The sequence below is a fragment of the Limulus polyphemus genome, unplaced genomic scaffold, assembly GCF_000517525.1.
Source record: "Limulus polyphemus unplaced genomic scaffold, Limulus_polyphemus-2.1.2 Scaffold367, whole genome shotgun sequence".
NCBI lineage: Eukaryota > Metazoa > Arthropoda > Merostomata > Xiphosura > Limulidae > Limulus > Limulus polyphemus.
In genome coordinates this window covers 296,693-311,881 of record NW_013665977.1, presented here as the reverse complement: position 1 = coordinate 311,881, position 15,189 = coordinate 296,693, and the positions used below count along the sequence as shown (strand labels likewise).

Below are 15,189 nucleotides of genomic sequence, written 5' to 3'. Positions count from 1 at the left end.
AAGTAATGGTGTCACATGATATTAGTAAGATACGACTGTTTTGTTAACTGTTAAGTAATGGTGTCACATGATACTAGTAGGATACGACTGTTTTGTTTTTTGTTAAGTAATGGTGTCACATAATATTAGTAGGACACGACTGTTTTGTTTATTGTTAAGTAATGGTGTCACATGATATTAGTAGGATACGACTGTTTTGTTTTTTGTTAAGTAATGGTGTCACATAATATTAGTAGGACACGACTGTTTTGTTTATTGTTAACTAATGGTGTCACATGATATTAGTAGGATACGACTGTTTTGTTAACTGTTAAGTAATGGTGTCAGTTGGTATTAGTATGATAAGATGTACAGGTCTTACTGTGCTTCCACAGACTGATTTCTTAACTCGTCGATATATTGTCATGCATGGTATAGTACTGATCCAAAGATATGTTCTTTTACATGTATATGAAATATTATGTGTCATACCGCTAGGATGGAGATCGACTAATTTGAAACCATAGAGGCCATCAGTTGTCATAATCTAGACCTTATAGAACACCTCTAGAACCTCCTCAGACACTGTACACCAACGCCTTAATCCACCAAGTGACAACGTCAGAAAGCTTTGCATTTCACTGATTGTGGAATACGATAATGTCGTCTACCAACATATCAGAAGATCAATCGATGCAGAGAGTTTAATCAATGATGGATGGAAAGGCATAATCTGGTTGTCAAATGTGTCTTTTTCAAACATGTTAACACTTTAAACTGAAGAATAATTACGTTTCACGAGCTTCAACTAAGGTTATTTACACATGTTCTGTTAAACTTCGTGCCACTAAATTATTTCCCAAAATATACACCTTATTTCTTTAAAGTGTTTTTCATATATATATATAGAAAGAGAGAGAGAGATTTCTCTCTCCCAAAGCACAGTGAGTATTGTATTTTTGTTCTTTAAAAATTATTTTATGTGCTTATAACCAGAGATAGAAAAATGAATATATAGATCTGTCTCCATTTCTAGCGCTGTACGTATTCCAAGCTATGGAGTGTTAATCCCACCTTAAAAAAAAACAAGTTGCATGTGCTAATGGAGGGCGTGTTGCCACCGATGTGAGCACTGGCACCACGGATGACAAGTATTTGATTTATAGTGAATTTCTCACCATAAAGGAATACACTAATGCCAGGATTTTTTGTATAAGGAGTCGGATCTTTACAGTAGGTGTCTGTGACTTGTTGGCGATAAATGTCAAAAATAAATGGACAGAACACAACCCACTTGTTTGAAAATAATATATTCAAACATAAGTCAAACGTATGTACAAAAATTCGTTTCACTATTGGTTATCAAAGTTGAATCTAAGCTTTAAATAATTATCTTTTTTTGTCAAAAGTCCACACAGGGTAGTTCAGTTACTTTAGAACTCAACTGACAAGACGAATTATTTTTCTCTACTTTGTTTTTACTACAAAATCTGCGATATATTCACTTACGTTACCCCATGGGTTACCACAGTTGTATCCATAACTTTAAATAATTGTCTCATTTTCGTCAAAGTTCACACAGGCGGGTTCAGTTACTTTAGAACTTCCCTGCTGTGAAACTCATTTTAACTATTGCCCATTATGGCTAAACTTCACTTTCACAAGCTTAACATTTTCTGATTTTACTTCTCTGTATCTGCACGCATTTATAACACGAGACAAAAAAATCTAGAAATATCTAGCCCTCTATTAGCAACAGCATTCACATAGTGAGAAAAAAATAGAGGCTTCGAGATAGATGACGTCAACAATATTACTAAAGCCTTGTACAACAATTAAGCTGCATACACAATGCACGACTCATACCGAGCTACCTAACGAAACTTCTCGTAACTATCTAACTATCGCTTTTAAAACAACCAACCTTCAACATTCTTGTTATGAAAAATAAGCAATCGATTAAATAGTAAGTCACAAAGTAAACTAGATAATAACTCTTATACTAAAGAGTCTATTATATCCAACAAGTAAAAATATATAAAAGGATACACTAATTTCAAGGTCTACTACCTATAACATGATGAAGATGTAAAACCACCTAAATAGATACCACGACAACAAAACTTCTGCTCTCATTCCCAATGTTTTGAAAGTGATTGTCCAGGAGCTTCCTCCATCCTCACCCAGAAATGTGCTAGGAAACTGCACATATCTAAATGAATTGTGCTCAAGGTCACGCAGATATATATATATGTATATCTTGTCTTTGTAACGCAACATAAACCACGAATGAACAAACTACACTTAACACAAGAAATGAGAGGAGCCTTAAGTGACTTCAAAAGGAAACGGGAACTTTGTTACTAGTCACGAACTTATTAAGGGCTCTCCATTATGGTACAGAGGATGTAAAGAAAGTTTTTTGTTGTTGTTGGGTTTTATGGTTGACACAGATTTTCCATATAATTAGAAACTTAAAAGTTACAAAGTGCACAGTAAAGTAAAAGTGTACCCTAGTACTTATTGACAGGAATTATCAAGATGAGGTTCGTGAACTGTATGATCTGAACATCAAGAAGGTAGGCTACGTCAAGATTAAGCGTCATCTAGTCTACAGTAGTAAGAGCCTTAGAGTGTGAAGCCAGGTTTTCGCTAACCTCTCCCCAAACACGTGACTGTTAAGTCACTTCACTGAGTTCTTGATCTGCGTAAACTGTAGTTCACTTACATTGGTTGGAGAGGGGTGGGATCCAAGAAAAGTTTCTCAAGATATGGGTGGTCTAAGTTGTTACAAAGGAGAGTACGGTGTCGGGCAAAAGCGCTTAATCATTGCTATCAAACGATGGAGTAAGTAGTACCAAGAGCTACATGGGACTTGAAACACAGGTGTTATTAAATACGTTTAACCCTCTGTAAACAAAATCAATTATTAGTTATGCTCCAACAGTTTGCATGATAATGTTAGTGGAATAGTAATCATGATTATAAACACGGAAGAACAATGACAGTTATCCATACAGTAAAAACAATCACAATACAATACAAACATAAAAAACAATCATATTTTTTTATAAATATACAAGAGAAAGTCAAAGTTGTATAATAGCATAGAAAATTCTATCATTGTTATACATAAAAACGCATAAAAAGAAATTTCAACTATATATAAGCATAAAAAATATTTCAACTATATATAAACATAAAAAACACGATTTCATATAAACACAAAAGAAAGAGCCACTGCTACATATAATCATAGAAAACTAAGTTACAGTTCTATACAGATACCTCAAAAATCACTCTTACGTTTCAACATAGAAAAACCGTTACAGTTTCATATATAGATGCTCTAGGAGATCAATGCAATACATAAACATAGAAAAACCGTTACAGTTACATATATAGATGCTCTAGGAGATCATTGCAATACATAAACATAGAAAAACCGTTACAGTTACATATAATGATGCTCTAGGAGATCATTGCAATACATAAACATAGAAAAACCGTTACAGTTACATATATAGATGCTCTAGGAGATCATTGCAATACATAAACATAGAAAAACCATAGAGGTTCTCGAAACCAACACCGTAACAAATAAAAACCGTTAGGTTACACATAAAGACATTCAAGGCGAATACTGCAATATATAAACACAAAAATATATCTAAATATTAACTTAGTAAAAACACTCACAGTTATGAATAAATCACAAATGTAAATACGTAAATATAAAACGATCCTACTTACTTATAGAAATAGAAAAAATTAAAGAGACCAACATTCACTGGCGAATTCAACATGTTTCCGCCAATTTTGACAAATTGAAAAACTGTCTATATAACTTTTTGGGACCTACAAGAAGTTATCTTTGTTCCAAATCCCATGTAAGTTGGTTGACATACACGTGAATAGTTCACGAAAACTCCAAATTGTGCTTTCCTTGTTGAAAAATTGAGCAAAAGACAAAAATTCCCAATTTGTCTATGTCTCTGTCTAGGACCTGTAAATAAAATTCACTTTATGCCAAATTCCATGTAAATTGGCTGAAATGCGACGGAGTAATAATAAAAAAACCTAAAATTATGCTTTTTTTTTGTGTGTGCCATCTTGACTCCCGTATAATTACTAAAAATGAGCAAGTCCATCATTTTTGTTCGTCAAATGTGGGACCTATAGAAAAGGATCTTAGTACCAACTCCCATGTAAATTTGTCAAAATACGGCCGAATAATTGACCAAAAACCCCCAAATTATGCTTTTTTTGTGAATTCTGACCCCAGTAAAAAAGACTCAGAATTAATAAATCTAACTTTCTTGTATGTCAATGTGTTGGACGCATGAACATTTATACTTGTGACAATCTTCATCTTGATTCCTGTAAATATGACCGCACAGGAGCCCAAAATATACATTTTTGGGTTGTTTGAACTTTGACCTCATAAATTCCTTAAACAAGGCCTAAATCAAAAATATGAAAAAGTTTTCTGGGGGTACTGAACGAAGGTATAACCCCCACCAAGTTTCAAGTCAATCTGCCTAGAAATGAAGAAATGGTGGTCGGTTGAAAAGTGTTTGGAAGAAAAGGAATAATCAATAGAAAAACAGTAAGTCTCTCTGCAAAGACATAATTAGTTATATATCTAAATAGAAGAAAATCACACTTACATACATAAATAGTAAAAGCCCTGTTACATATAAACGTAAATCAAATTATTCATAGATCGTCTTCGTGTCACATGTAAGCTGTTCATACAGCTGATTTTCAGAATTTATAAATTCATTTTCTATAGATACAAGCAACATAAAGGCTATACTTAAACTTATGATTATAACGTATATACACCCGTATGCTTTTTTTTTCACATAGAAGGTAAAAATGATAAAATTTACTATAGATATGTTTGTACACTTAGCTATGCCTAGCTGTCGGATAATCGAATATCAAGAAAACAAATTGGTAAAATTATATAAACAATAATTGATTAAATCACTGATCAAATTGGTAGAATTATATAAACAATAATTGATTAAATCACTGATCAAATTGGTAAAATTATATAAACAATAACTGATTAAATCACTGATCAAATTGGTAAAATTATATAAACAATAACTGATTAAATCACTGATCAAATTGGTAAAATTATATAAACAATAATTGATTAAATCACTGATCAAATTGGTAAAATTATATAAACAATAATTGATTAAATCACTGATCAAATTGGTAAAATTATATAAACAATAATTGATTAAATCACTGATCAACGTTTGGTTTTTTTTCAACCGATTTTTAACCAACACCATTTTCAGAGTAGGCTCTATTTAATACGTGTGAGACTGGAAGTTGGAATGCCACTGACGATCTGGCGACACTAGAATATCAAATAAATTGATTACTAGTTTCAGCGACCGTCCAATCACGGTTAAACGTGCCAGAAAACCAGCTTTACTTTTTGACAGTAAAATTTAGTGACGTTCACAATGTTTAATTATGTCTCATCTAAGCCATGGGCACAAAAAGATACCTAACTTGAAAAACTATGCTTTAGAACAGGCGGTTTCTTAGTGCACTGTTTGGACGTTCAGTAAGAATCGAATGTACGGTATTTCAACCTCAAATGCATATAGAACCAGGAACACACTTTTATCACATGTTTTATTTAGCTAATGTGTCGTTGTTCACTTTGAACAATGAAAGTTTCGCACGTAAAACGACGATTCAGAGTAAAAGACATCCTTCGGTTAACAGAGTTTGTCTCTGCTCATAGCCCCGTAAGAGCTGGACTTTCACCGAGTTCGACGACGTTCGGACACCCCATTACCTTACCGCTAGAAGTACCTTCAATACCCGCCTGTAACTTCCCAAGCCATCCGTCCTTCTTCTACGAAAGCAACGAGATTTATCCGGAAACGTCAAGTAGCAGAGTCTACCCAGGCACGGAGTTTCTTCCTTCCTACGCGTCATTGGGTAAGTTTAGTTCTTTTTGTATTTATCTACAGAAAGGTGCGATGTCATATAATAATATAACAATAAAGTGAAAATTCATCATTAGAATATCTGCATCTTGTTTAAATAAAGTATAATGTGTACGTCTATAGATTGACAAAAAGCATTGTGCTACTAGTCACTTATAACACCAAGCTCATTTATATTAAAACGTAATATTCTACATACACCACTCTCTTTGGAAACTGTTCGAATTCCTTAATGATTTGTTTTCAGTTACAGGATAAATTCTATACTCCTCTTGATCAATTAACTTTGAATTACTTTGAATTATAGGGTATACTCCTCTTGATCAGTTAACTTTGAATTACTTTGAATTATAGGGTATACTCCTCTTGATCAGTTAACCTTACTTTAAATTACAGGGTATACTCCTCTTGATCAGATAACCTTACTTTAAATTACAGGGTATAACTTCTCTTGATCAGTTAACCTTAATTTGAATTACAGGGTATACTCTTCTTGATCAATTAACCTTACTTTAAATTACAGGGTATACTCCGCTTCATCAGTTAACCTTACTTTAAATTACAGGGTATAACTCCTATTGATCAGCTAACCTTACTTTGAATTACAGGGTATACTCTTCTTGATCAATTAACCTTACTTTAAATTGCAGGGTATACTCCGCTTCATCAGTTAACCTTACTTTGAATTACAGGGTATACTCTTCTTGATCAATTAACCTTACTTTAAATTGCAGGGTATACTCCGCTTCATCAGTTAACCTTACTTTAAATTACAGGGTATAACTCCTCTTGATCAGCTAACCTTACTTTGAATTACAGGGTATACTTCTCTTGATCAGATAACCTTACTTTAAATTACAGGGTATAACTCCTCTTGATCAGCTACCCTTACTTGGAATTACAGGGTATAACTCCTCTTGATCAGCTAACCTTACTTTGAATTACAGGGTATACTCTTCTTGATCAATTAACCTTACTTTAAATTGCAGGGTATACTCCGCTTCATCAGTTAACCTTACTTTAAATTACAGGGTATACTCCTCTTGATCATATAACCTTACTTTAAATTACAGAGTATAACTCCTCTTGATCAGCTAACCTTAGTTTGAATTAAAGAATATAATGTTTTTCATCAACGATATTCACACCTTACTTTAAATTGCGGGATTTACTGTGTTTGATCAATGAGTAGCCATATATTATGTTTTAATTTGCATAATATACTCTACTAGATCATCTATATCAGTATCTTTCTTTAAATTATAGAACATGCTGTGCCTGATCAGTGAAAAGTGAGGTAATATTTTAACCTACCATACTCTACTGATCAACGAGATCAATTATTGCCTTACTTTAACATATAGGGACAACTCTATATTTGATCAGCGGGATCCGTGTCTTATTTTAAATATAAGATATACTCTACTTGATCAGCGGGACCTATATCACACTTTAACTTACAAGAGATACCCTACTTGATAAATGAAATCTACGCCTTACTTTAAATTACACGAAAATATCTACTTGAAACAATGTTAATTATACTTGTCACAAGACAAAAGTATTGGGCCTATTATATTTTTAACACTACATTCTTTCTCTAGCCCCTCAGGAATTTTCAAAAACTAGAAGCATGTATAATAATAGTCTTTAAACCACTCTATATACGTCATATACATTGCCGACGACGCGTTTCGCTCAATCCAGAGCTCATCAGACCGGCTGGGATACAACAAACACGGTAGTGGTCTGAACACTATTTATATAAAACATTTGTTACAACAACAATTGTTATGATGTGAACGCCTTTTCCAACCTGGCGAAGCATGATTTTAATTAATCATGCTTGTCATAAGGCATATAATAAAGTATATTGTTTGATATCATATGTTGCCTGCCCAAGGTCTTTCATAATAAACTCAACAGAAACTTGCAAGAGAAAAAAAAGTGTATTTGCTAGTAAGTATGAGCGTCTGTATAACTGTGTCTCATACGAAGAAGAGGATATGGCCACCTTGATATGGGAACTGGATGAGCAAATTCGTCATCACTGCTGCAGTGACCAGTGTTATCATGGCCACTTCGTTACGACTGACCTAATTCATAATGCCGTGTCCCGCCTTAACTCAGGTAAGAGAGACGGTGACGGATTATCTTCTACCGACCATATCAAACATGGAGGACTGGTATTACGTACACATCTAGCCATTTTGTTTACGGTGATGATGCGTCATAGTTGGCATCGACCATCATACCTATTCCAAAAAGTACGAGAAAATCGCTGAGCGACTCTGGTAATTATAGGGCCATTGCCTTAAACAGCCCGTTAAGTAAACTTTTTGAACTTGTAATATTAGAAATGAATACTTGAGTCACTGGTTACAACCAATCTGCAATTTGGTTTTAAGCAAAAATCTTAGACTACACAGTATACTTTTGCTGTACAAAGAAGTATTTCAGTATTACTTAAATAATGACACGTCCGTGTTTTGCATGTTTTTGGATGCGAGTCAGGCTTTTGACCATCTCCAGTATATTAAACTGTTTAAACGATTACTTGAGAAAGGTTTATGTCCTTTAACATGTAGAGTACTGTCACTTATGCACACAGGACAGGCTTCGCTGGGGAGAGATTCTTTCAGGTTCGATATCTTTGTCCAACGGTGTCAAGCTAGGCGGAATTCTATCGCCTGTGCTTTTTTCGATCTATGCCGATATGTTACTTACTGAGCTACGTAACTGTGGTCAGGGTTGCTACATTGGCAGAGCATTTGCAGGATGACATTATACTTTGAGCTCCGTCGAGAACTGGGTTATTGAATATGTTGGAAATTGCCGAACAAATAGGCAAGGACATTAACATTAAGTTCAATCCAGCGAAATGTCTTTTCTTAAAATTCAGATAGTAATGACAATGTAGAACAGCCTATATTTTTCTGTGACATGATGGTTCCATTAAGCGAATCGGCTGTACACCTTGGTCATTACATCGGCTTTAATTACAGAGTAAATTCCATTCAGAAAAGCGTGAATGATTTGTACAAGAGATTTAATTCGTTACTATCTAAATTTTCACATTGTTCATATGATGTGCGATATAGTCTGTTTAAAACTTACTGTATGTGTTCATATGGATCGAATCTTTGGGATTTTGATCATAAGACAATCGAAAGTTTTTATTGCGCATGGCGGAAATGCATTCGTTGTACTTTCATGGTGCCATATGACTTTCACTGTTACCTAGAATTGTGGATGATCATCCCGTAGAATTTCAAATGCACAAGCGTTTTGTGAACTTTATGAGCTCCTGCCGTTCGTCTGAAAACGAGCTAGTCAGATTATGCTGTAAAATGGCTGTAAATGGCAGTGGATCTCCTGCTGGGAATTCCATCAGTCAAATTTGTTGTAAGTACAATCTTCACCGGGAATCTTTACCAAGATTTCTTCGACGTAAAAAGCCTCAGACTGGCAAAAGAGCCAGTGCTATTAGAGACTTTATCGCTTCAAGGAGACATCAGGAGGTGACGACAGAGTAGATATAAATATTATTATTTCCCACCTGTGTACATATTAATTATCTGTATAACTACTGATGTCTGTAACTGTATTAAATGTATCTATGAATGGTACGAATAAACATATATATATATATATATTGGCGAAGTCATAGGGTAGGGTCCCGAGTCATGCCATGTCGGAAAATATTTGTACTTTTCACTCAAAATGGCGCATTTTAATGGCATCTGAGGCCGTTTTACACCTTTTAAATATGTTTCACGGTTATATATTGGTGCAGTTTAGGGGTGCGAGTGCACGCGACGCACACTCCCTTCCTGCCTATGCGCATGACCTGATAGTTGAAATAATGCATCGACAATAACACGTTAAAATATAAGTATGTACGTACCACGTTGTCTTACGTTACAATATCTTTATAAAGATATTGAGTTCAAATATAGTTAGATACTACGGCGTTAAAGTTTGCTATGTAGAATGAAGTTTTAAACAACATTAAGGAGAATATGGCATGAAACACGAAGAGATTAAAGTATCAATTACAGTAGAATAGAATAAGATATTAAACAGCAATAGAGGGACTAAGGTATCGATTACAGCTGATACAATATATATATCTATTATTAAACAGAATTAAAGAAACTAAGGTATCAATTACATCTGGATAGAATAAGATATTAAACAGCATTAGAGGGACTAAGGTATCGATTACAGCTGATAGAATATATATATCTATTAATAAACAGAATTAAACAAACTAAGGTATCAATTACATCTGGATAGAATAAGATATTAAACAGCAATAGAGGGACTAAGGTATCGATTACAGCTGATAGAATATATATATATCTATTATTAAACAGAATTAAAGAAACTAAGGTATCAATTACATCTAGATAGAATAAGATATTAAACAGCAATAGAGGGACTAAGGTATCGATTACAGCTAGATAGAATATGATATAAAACAGAATTAAAGAAACTAAGGTACTAAGCAGCAGTAGATAAACTAAGGTATTAAACAGAAATAGAGAGATAATCATTAAACAGCATTAGAGATACTAAGATATCGATTACAGCTGTATAGAATAAGATATTAAACAAAATTAGAGAGGCTGAGGTATTAAACTGCATGAGATAGACTAAAGTATCGGTTAAAGTTAGATAGAATAAGATATTAAACAGCAATAGAGGAACTAAGGTATCAATTAAATTTGGATAGAATAAGATATTAAACAGCAATAGAGGAACTAAGGTATCAATTAAATTTGGATAGAATAAGATATGAAACAGCAATAGAGGGACTAAGGTATCAATTAAACTTGGATAGAATAAGATATTAAACAGCAATAGAGGGACTAAGGTATCAATTAAACTTGGATAGAATAAGATATTAAACAGCAATAGAGGATCTAAGGTATCAATTAAACTTGGATAGAATAAGATATTAAACAGCAATATAGGGACTAAGGTATCAATTAAACTTGGATAGAATAAGATATCAAACGTGATTCAAGAGCCTAAGGCTTCAAACAGTTAGATATAGTGAGACATTAAGAGGCATTAGAGAAACCAAGATATAAGAAGTGCGAGTTGCTCCTTTGGGAATAGCTACGGAGTTTAGAGCTGGTGAGCCAAGTTGGAATATGTGAGATACCACAAAATATTTCATGCACTGAAAAGATTCACTACTAATGAATACACACTGAATGGGAGTTTTGAATTTTCAAATGAAATGCAACAGTTGAGGTTTGATATTAATGTTCATTGTGCCAGCTTTGATGCTGAATCATTATATATAAATATACCTTTAAAAGAAAATATAAAGTTAAGGATTGATCTGATTCTCAACGATAATTCGAATTACGAGGTTATTCCCAAATCAGATTTTTTTTCTGGAATTGGTGAGCTTTGCTACCAAAGAATCGTACTTTCTTTTAAATGGCAAAATTTATTGTCATATCGACGGATCCCCCACCCAGTGGCTCAGCGGTGGTAAGTCCAAAGAATTATAATGTTAAAAACAGGGTTTCGATACCCGTGGTGGGCACAGCACAGATAGCCCATCGTGTAGCTTTAGGCTTAATAACAAAAAACGTTCTACATTATCGCCCTATTTGGGCAATCAATTTTAGTGTTATTGCGAAAAACAATGGTTAAAAAATTACAGTTTAAACTACTCTAGAAGAGTAGGGACGTGGATGACAGTTACTGTCCTTAAAAACTCTGATCAAGCTTTCTAATTTCTTCAATATTTTAGTAGTAGTCATCTTCAAGTTCATGAACTTTCATTTCTTGACACTTTGATTAGTAATAGTAATGGTCACTTCCAATGTGAAGTGAAGGACAAAAATATACTTACTAGTTTGTACTTTAAATTCTAAAGTTATATTCCAAATACTTTAAAGGAAAATTTGATTTACGATATTGTACCATCGTGTATGGATAATACCTAGCATGTATGAGGTTTTGCATAAAGAACTTAATAACATCAAATAATTTTTATATACAAATGATTTTCCCATTCATGTCATAGATAGAATGCGTTGTAATTATTTGAATAAGTGAAGTTTTAGTAAATCGCGTATACTTGAAGTTTCTAAACATCCTATTGTTATCAGTTTACCGTATATGGGTAAACAGTCTTTAATTATTAAAAATCAGTTATCGGAAGGGTGTATCAGCTGAGGTGTATGTTCAAACCTAATTGTTGCCTACAGTTGTTGTTTTTTTGTTTTGTAGTAGTAGTATAATTAAGGACCGGATTTATGTTTTAAAATCCTCGAATGCAATTTATAAACATACTTGTCCAAGGCTGTATCGGGTCCACTAAAAGAAAATTGTTCACCAAGTGAAAGAACATGCCAACCTAAGATCCCCTATTAAGTCAAGTATACTCTAACATGCCAACCTAAGATCCCCTATTAAGTCAAGTATACTCTAACATGCCCTAACAGAATGTGACGTTACCATCCATTCTAATTTGTTCAAAATCTTAGCAAGAACCAGTGATGAACAGCGCCTCCATATAAAAAAGAACCTTGCTCATTTACACGCTGAGGCTTGAGATTAATTGTATAGGATATGCCAGAAGTTACATTTAGATAGGCTATGTTACGAAACATATACAGTATCGAAAATAACTACATATATTAAGAGCTCATTATGTTATGTTTTGCTGACTTTAAGATGCTGCAAATTAAAACTTTGATTTAAAGATTTGAAAGCTACTACCTCAGCGGTACGTTTGAAGGCTTATAATGCTAAAATCCGAGCTTCGATACCAGTGGTGATCACGGCACAGATAGCCTGTGTAGTTTTGCGCTTAACAACAAACAAACGCATTGTAAATAAAAAGAGAAAATGAATCAAAAACTGCTTCCTATTTTCATCCACCTGATTAACTGATTCCATACAAAAAACACATAGGCGGCGAAGTAATCACTAAACAGACTAGATATAAAGAACATACATTTCGTTAAAATGCATTAAAATAAATGTAAACATTTTGATTATTTTAACTGTAGTTAACATGTGTATTTATTTTTGCTTCTAGAAACTCTTTATATGATCTGGTTTCGCTCATCATCTGCAAGACAACTCCTTTCCTCTACTAAGGGCCCGGCATGGCCAGGTGGTTAGGGCGCTCGACTCGCAATCTGAGGGTCGCGGGTTCGAATCCCCGTCCCACCAAACATGCTCGCCCTTTCAGCCGTGGGGGCGTTATAATGTGACGTTCAATCCCATTATTCGTTGGTAAAAGAGTAGCCCAAGAGTTGGCGGTGGGTGGTGATGACTAGCTATCTTTCCTCTAGTCTTACACTGCTAAATTAGGAACGGCTAGCGCAGATAGCCCTCGTGTAGCTTTGCGCGAAATTCAAAAACAAACAAACCCACAGTTCAGAGGGGCCCCCGACCACTGACAAAAATTTCCTTAACAAGATTCCAGAAACAGGCGTATATGATAATAATAACTGGTCTAAATTACCCATATACAGAGATATCATTCACTAATTTATGCTTTACAATGTCCACAAGGCTTTCTGTTAGTTCAACGGGACAGGGTACAAGGACTTTTTAACTATCTGTACTCGACATTAAGTTACTAGAGTAAAAACACAAAATATTTGCACTATCACTGGTGCTTGTGTGTTTTCTTTTGAGAAAGATTTGAATCGTTTATTAATGATAATAACATAGTGAGTTATTCTGATATGTAGAAGCAGTATATATCACGTTCTCTGTCTAGCTAAGGAACGAAAGACACATTTTCCGTCGTTCACAGAGTCCCAAAGTTCTCTAATTCTGCACTGAGCCTACACATATATAGCACCTTCCCAGTAAAGTAATTATTGGTCTACGCATCCAGAGCACTTTACCTGTACGATAACTATTTGCCTACATATCCAGAGCACTTTACCTGTACGCTAACTATTTGCCTACATATCCAGAACACTTTACCTGTACGATAACTATTTGCCTACATATCCAGAGCACTTTACCTGTACGATAACTATTTGCCTACATATCCAGAGCACTTTACCTGTACGATAACTATTTGCCTACATCTCCAGAGCACTTTACCTGTACGACAACTATTTGCTTAAATATCCAGAGTAGTTTACCTACATAGTAACTATTAGCCTACACTTTAAGGACATTTTCCACATAAAGTAATTATTAGCCTACATATCAAGAGTGGTTTACTTATATAGTAACTATTAACCTATACTTACGGAACTCTTTCCCTATACAGTAACTATTAACTTACAGATCTAGAGCACTTTTTGTCTATAAAGGAATTATTAACTGGCACATTAAGAGCACTTAACCTACACAGTAACTATTAGCCTATATATCCAGAACCCTTTTCCTACAAAGTAATCATTAGCCTACACATCCAGAACACTTTAACTACAAAGTAGCTATTAGCCTGCGCATCCAGAACACTTTCTCCACAAAATAATTATTAGCCTTCACATCCAGAGTACGTTACCTACAAACCGGATCTGAGTTGGAATCGCTAGAGAATTTCCTCACATAAAGGGACCTTCCCATTTGCGATAGGTAAAGGATGAATTATTCTATATTTTAACACGAAATCGCTCTATGGTGATCTTTTCTTAAGCACTTTTTATTTGTCTAACCGGTTAGGCTTGTCCATTGTGTTTTTGTTTCTTTTAGGGGGATTCCAACCGTTATATTGAGATTTCTGGGTAAATACATATACTAGAATGCACCTCTTTCTAATGCGGTTTTACTTTACTTGTAGTATTAAGAGTGCTAAAGCTTGTTATACATCTAATGATAGCTTATTACACAATTCAGGACAAGATCGTATAGGGCTACGTTCTTTCTGGTCTAAAAGGGTGTTGTTGATTTCTTATCTCCAAGCTTGCCCGCGCCCAAAAATCCTAGTATGAAATGGAATTTCCGGAAACCGGTTGTGCTTGTCCGACGGTAGAGGTCGTCCGTACGTGTCCCCCACCCCCCAATAGAAATTAATTAGGGAAAAAGCAGAAACTAGCAAAGCATTATTGATTTATTACTTTCCAAACGGCAATGTTTTACGTAAAAACAAATTTTTATATAAATAATAGTAGTATCAAGAAGTTATTACTGTGATGTAAACGTTTATTGAACCTGTTGTATTTATGTGTACTAAATTTCTAATTTAATTTTAAAGAAAAAAAATTAATTGCCATCTAGT

At 34.3% G+C, this 15,189-nt stretch overlaps 1 protein-coding gene across 1 annotated transcript in view; it reads left to right on the top strand.

The window, feature by feature from the left end:
• The window catches only part of LOC106457735 (homeobox protein Hox-A5-like), a 40,856-nt gene that overhangs the window by 16,910 nt on the left and 8,757 nt on the right, over positions 1-15,189 (top strand). The window contains exon 2 of the mRNA XM_022383757.1: positions 5,756-5,955. Within this exon, the coding sequence (XP_022239465.1) occupies positions 5,756-5,955 (200 nt within the window). The remainder of the gene's footprint in view (positions 1-5,755; positions 5,956-15,189) is intronic.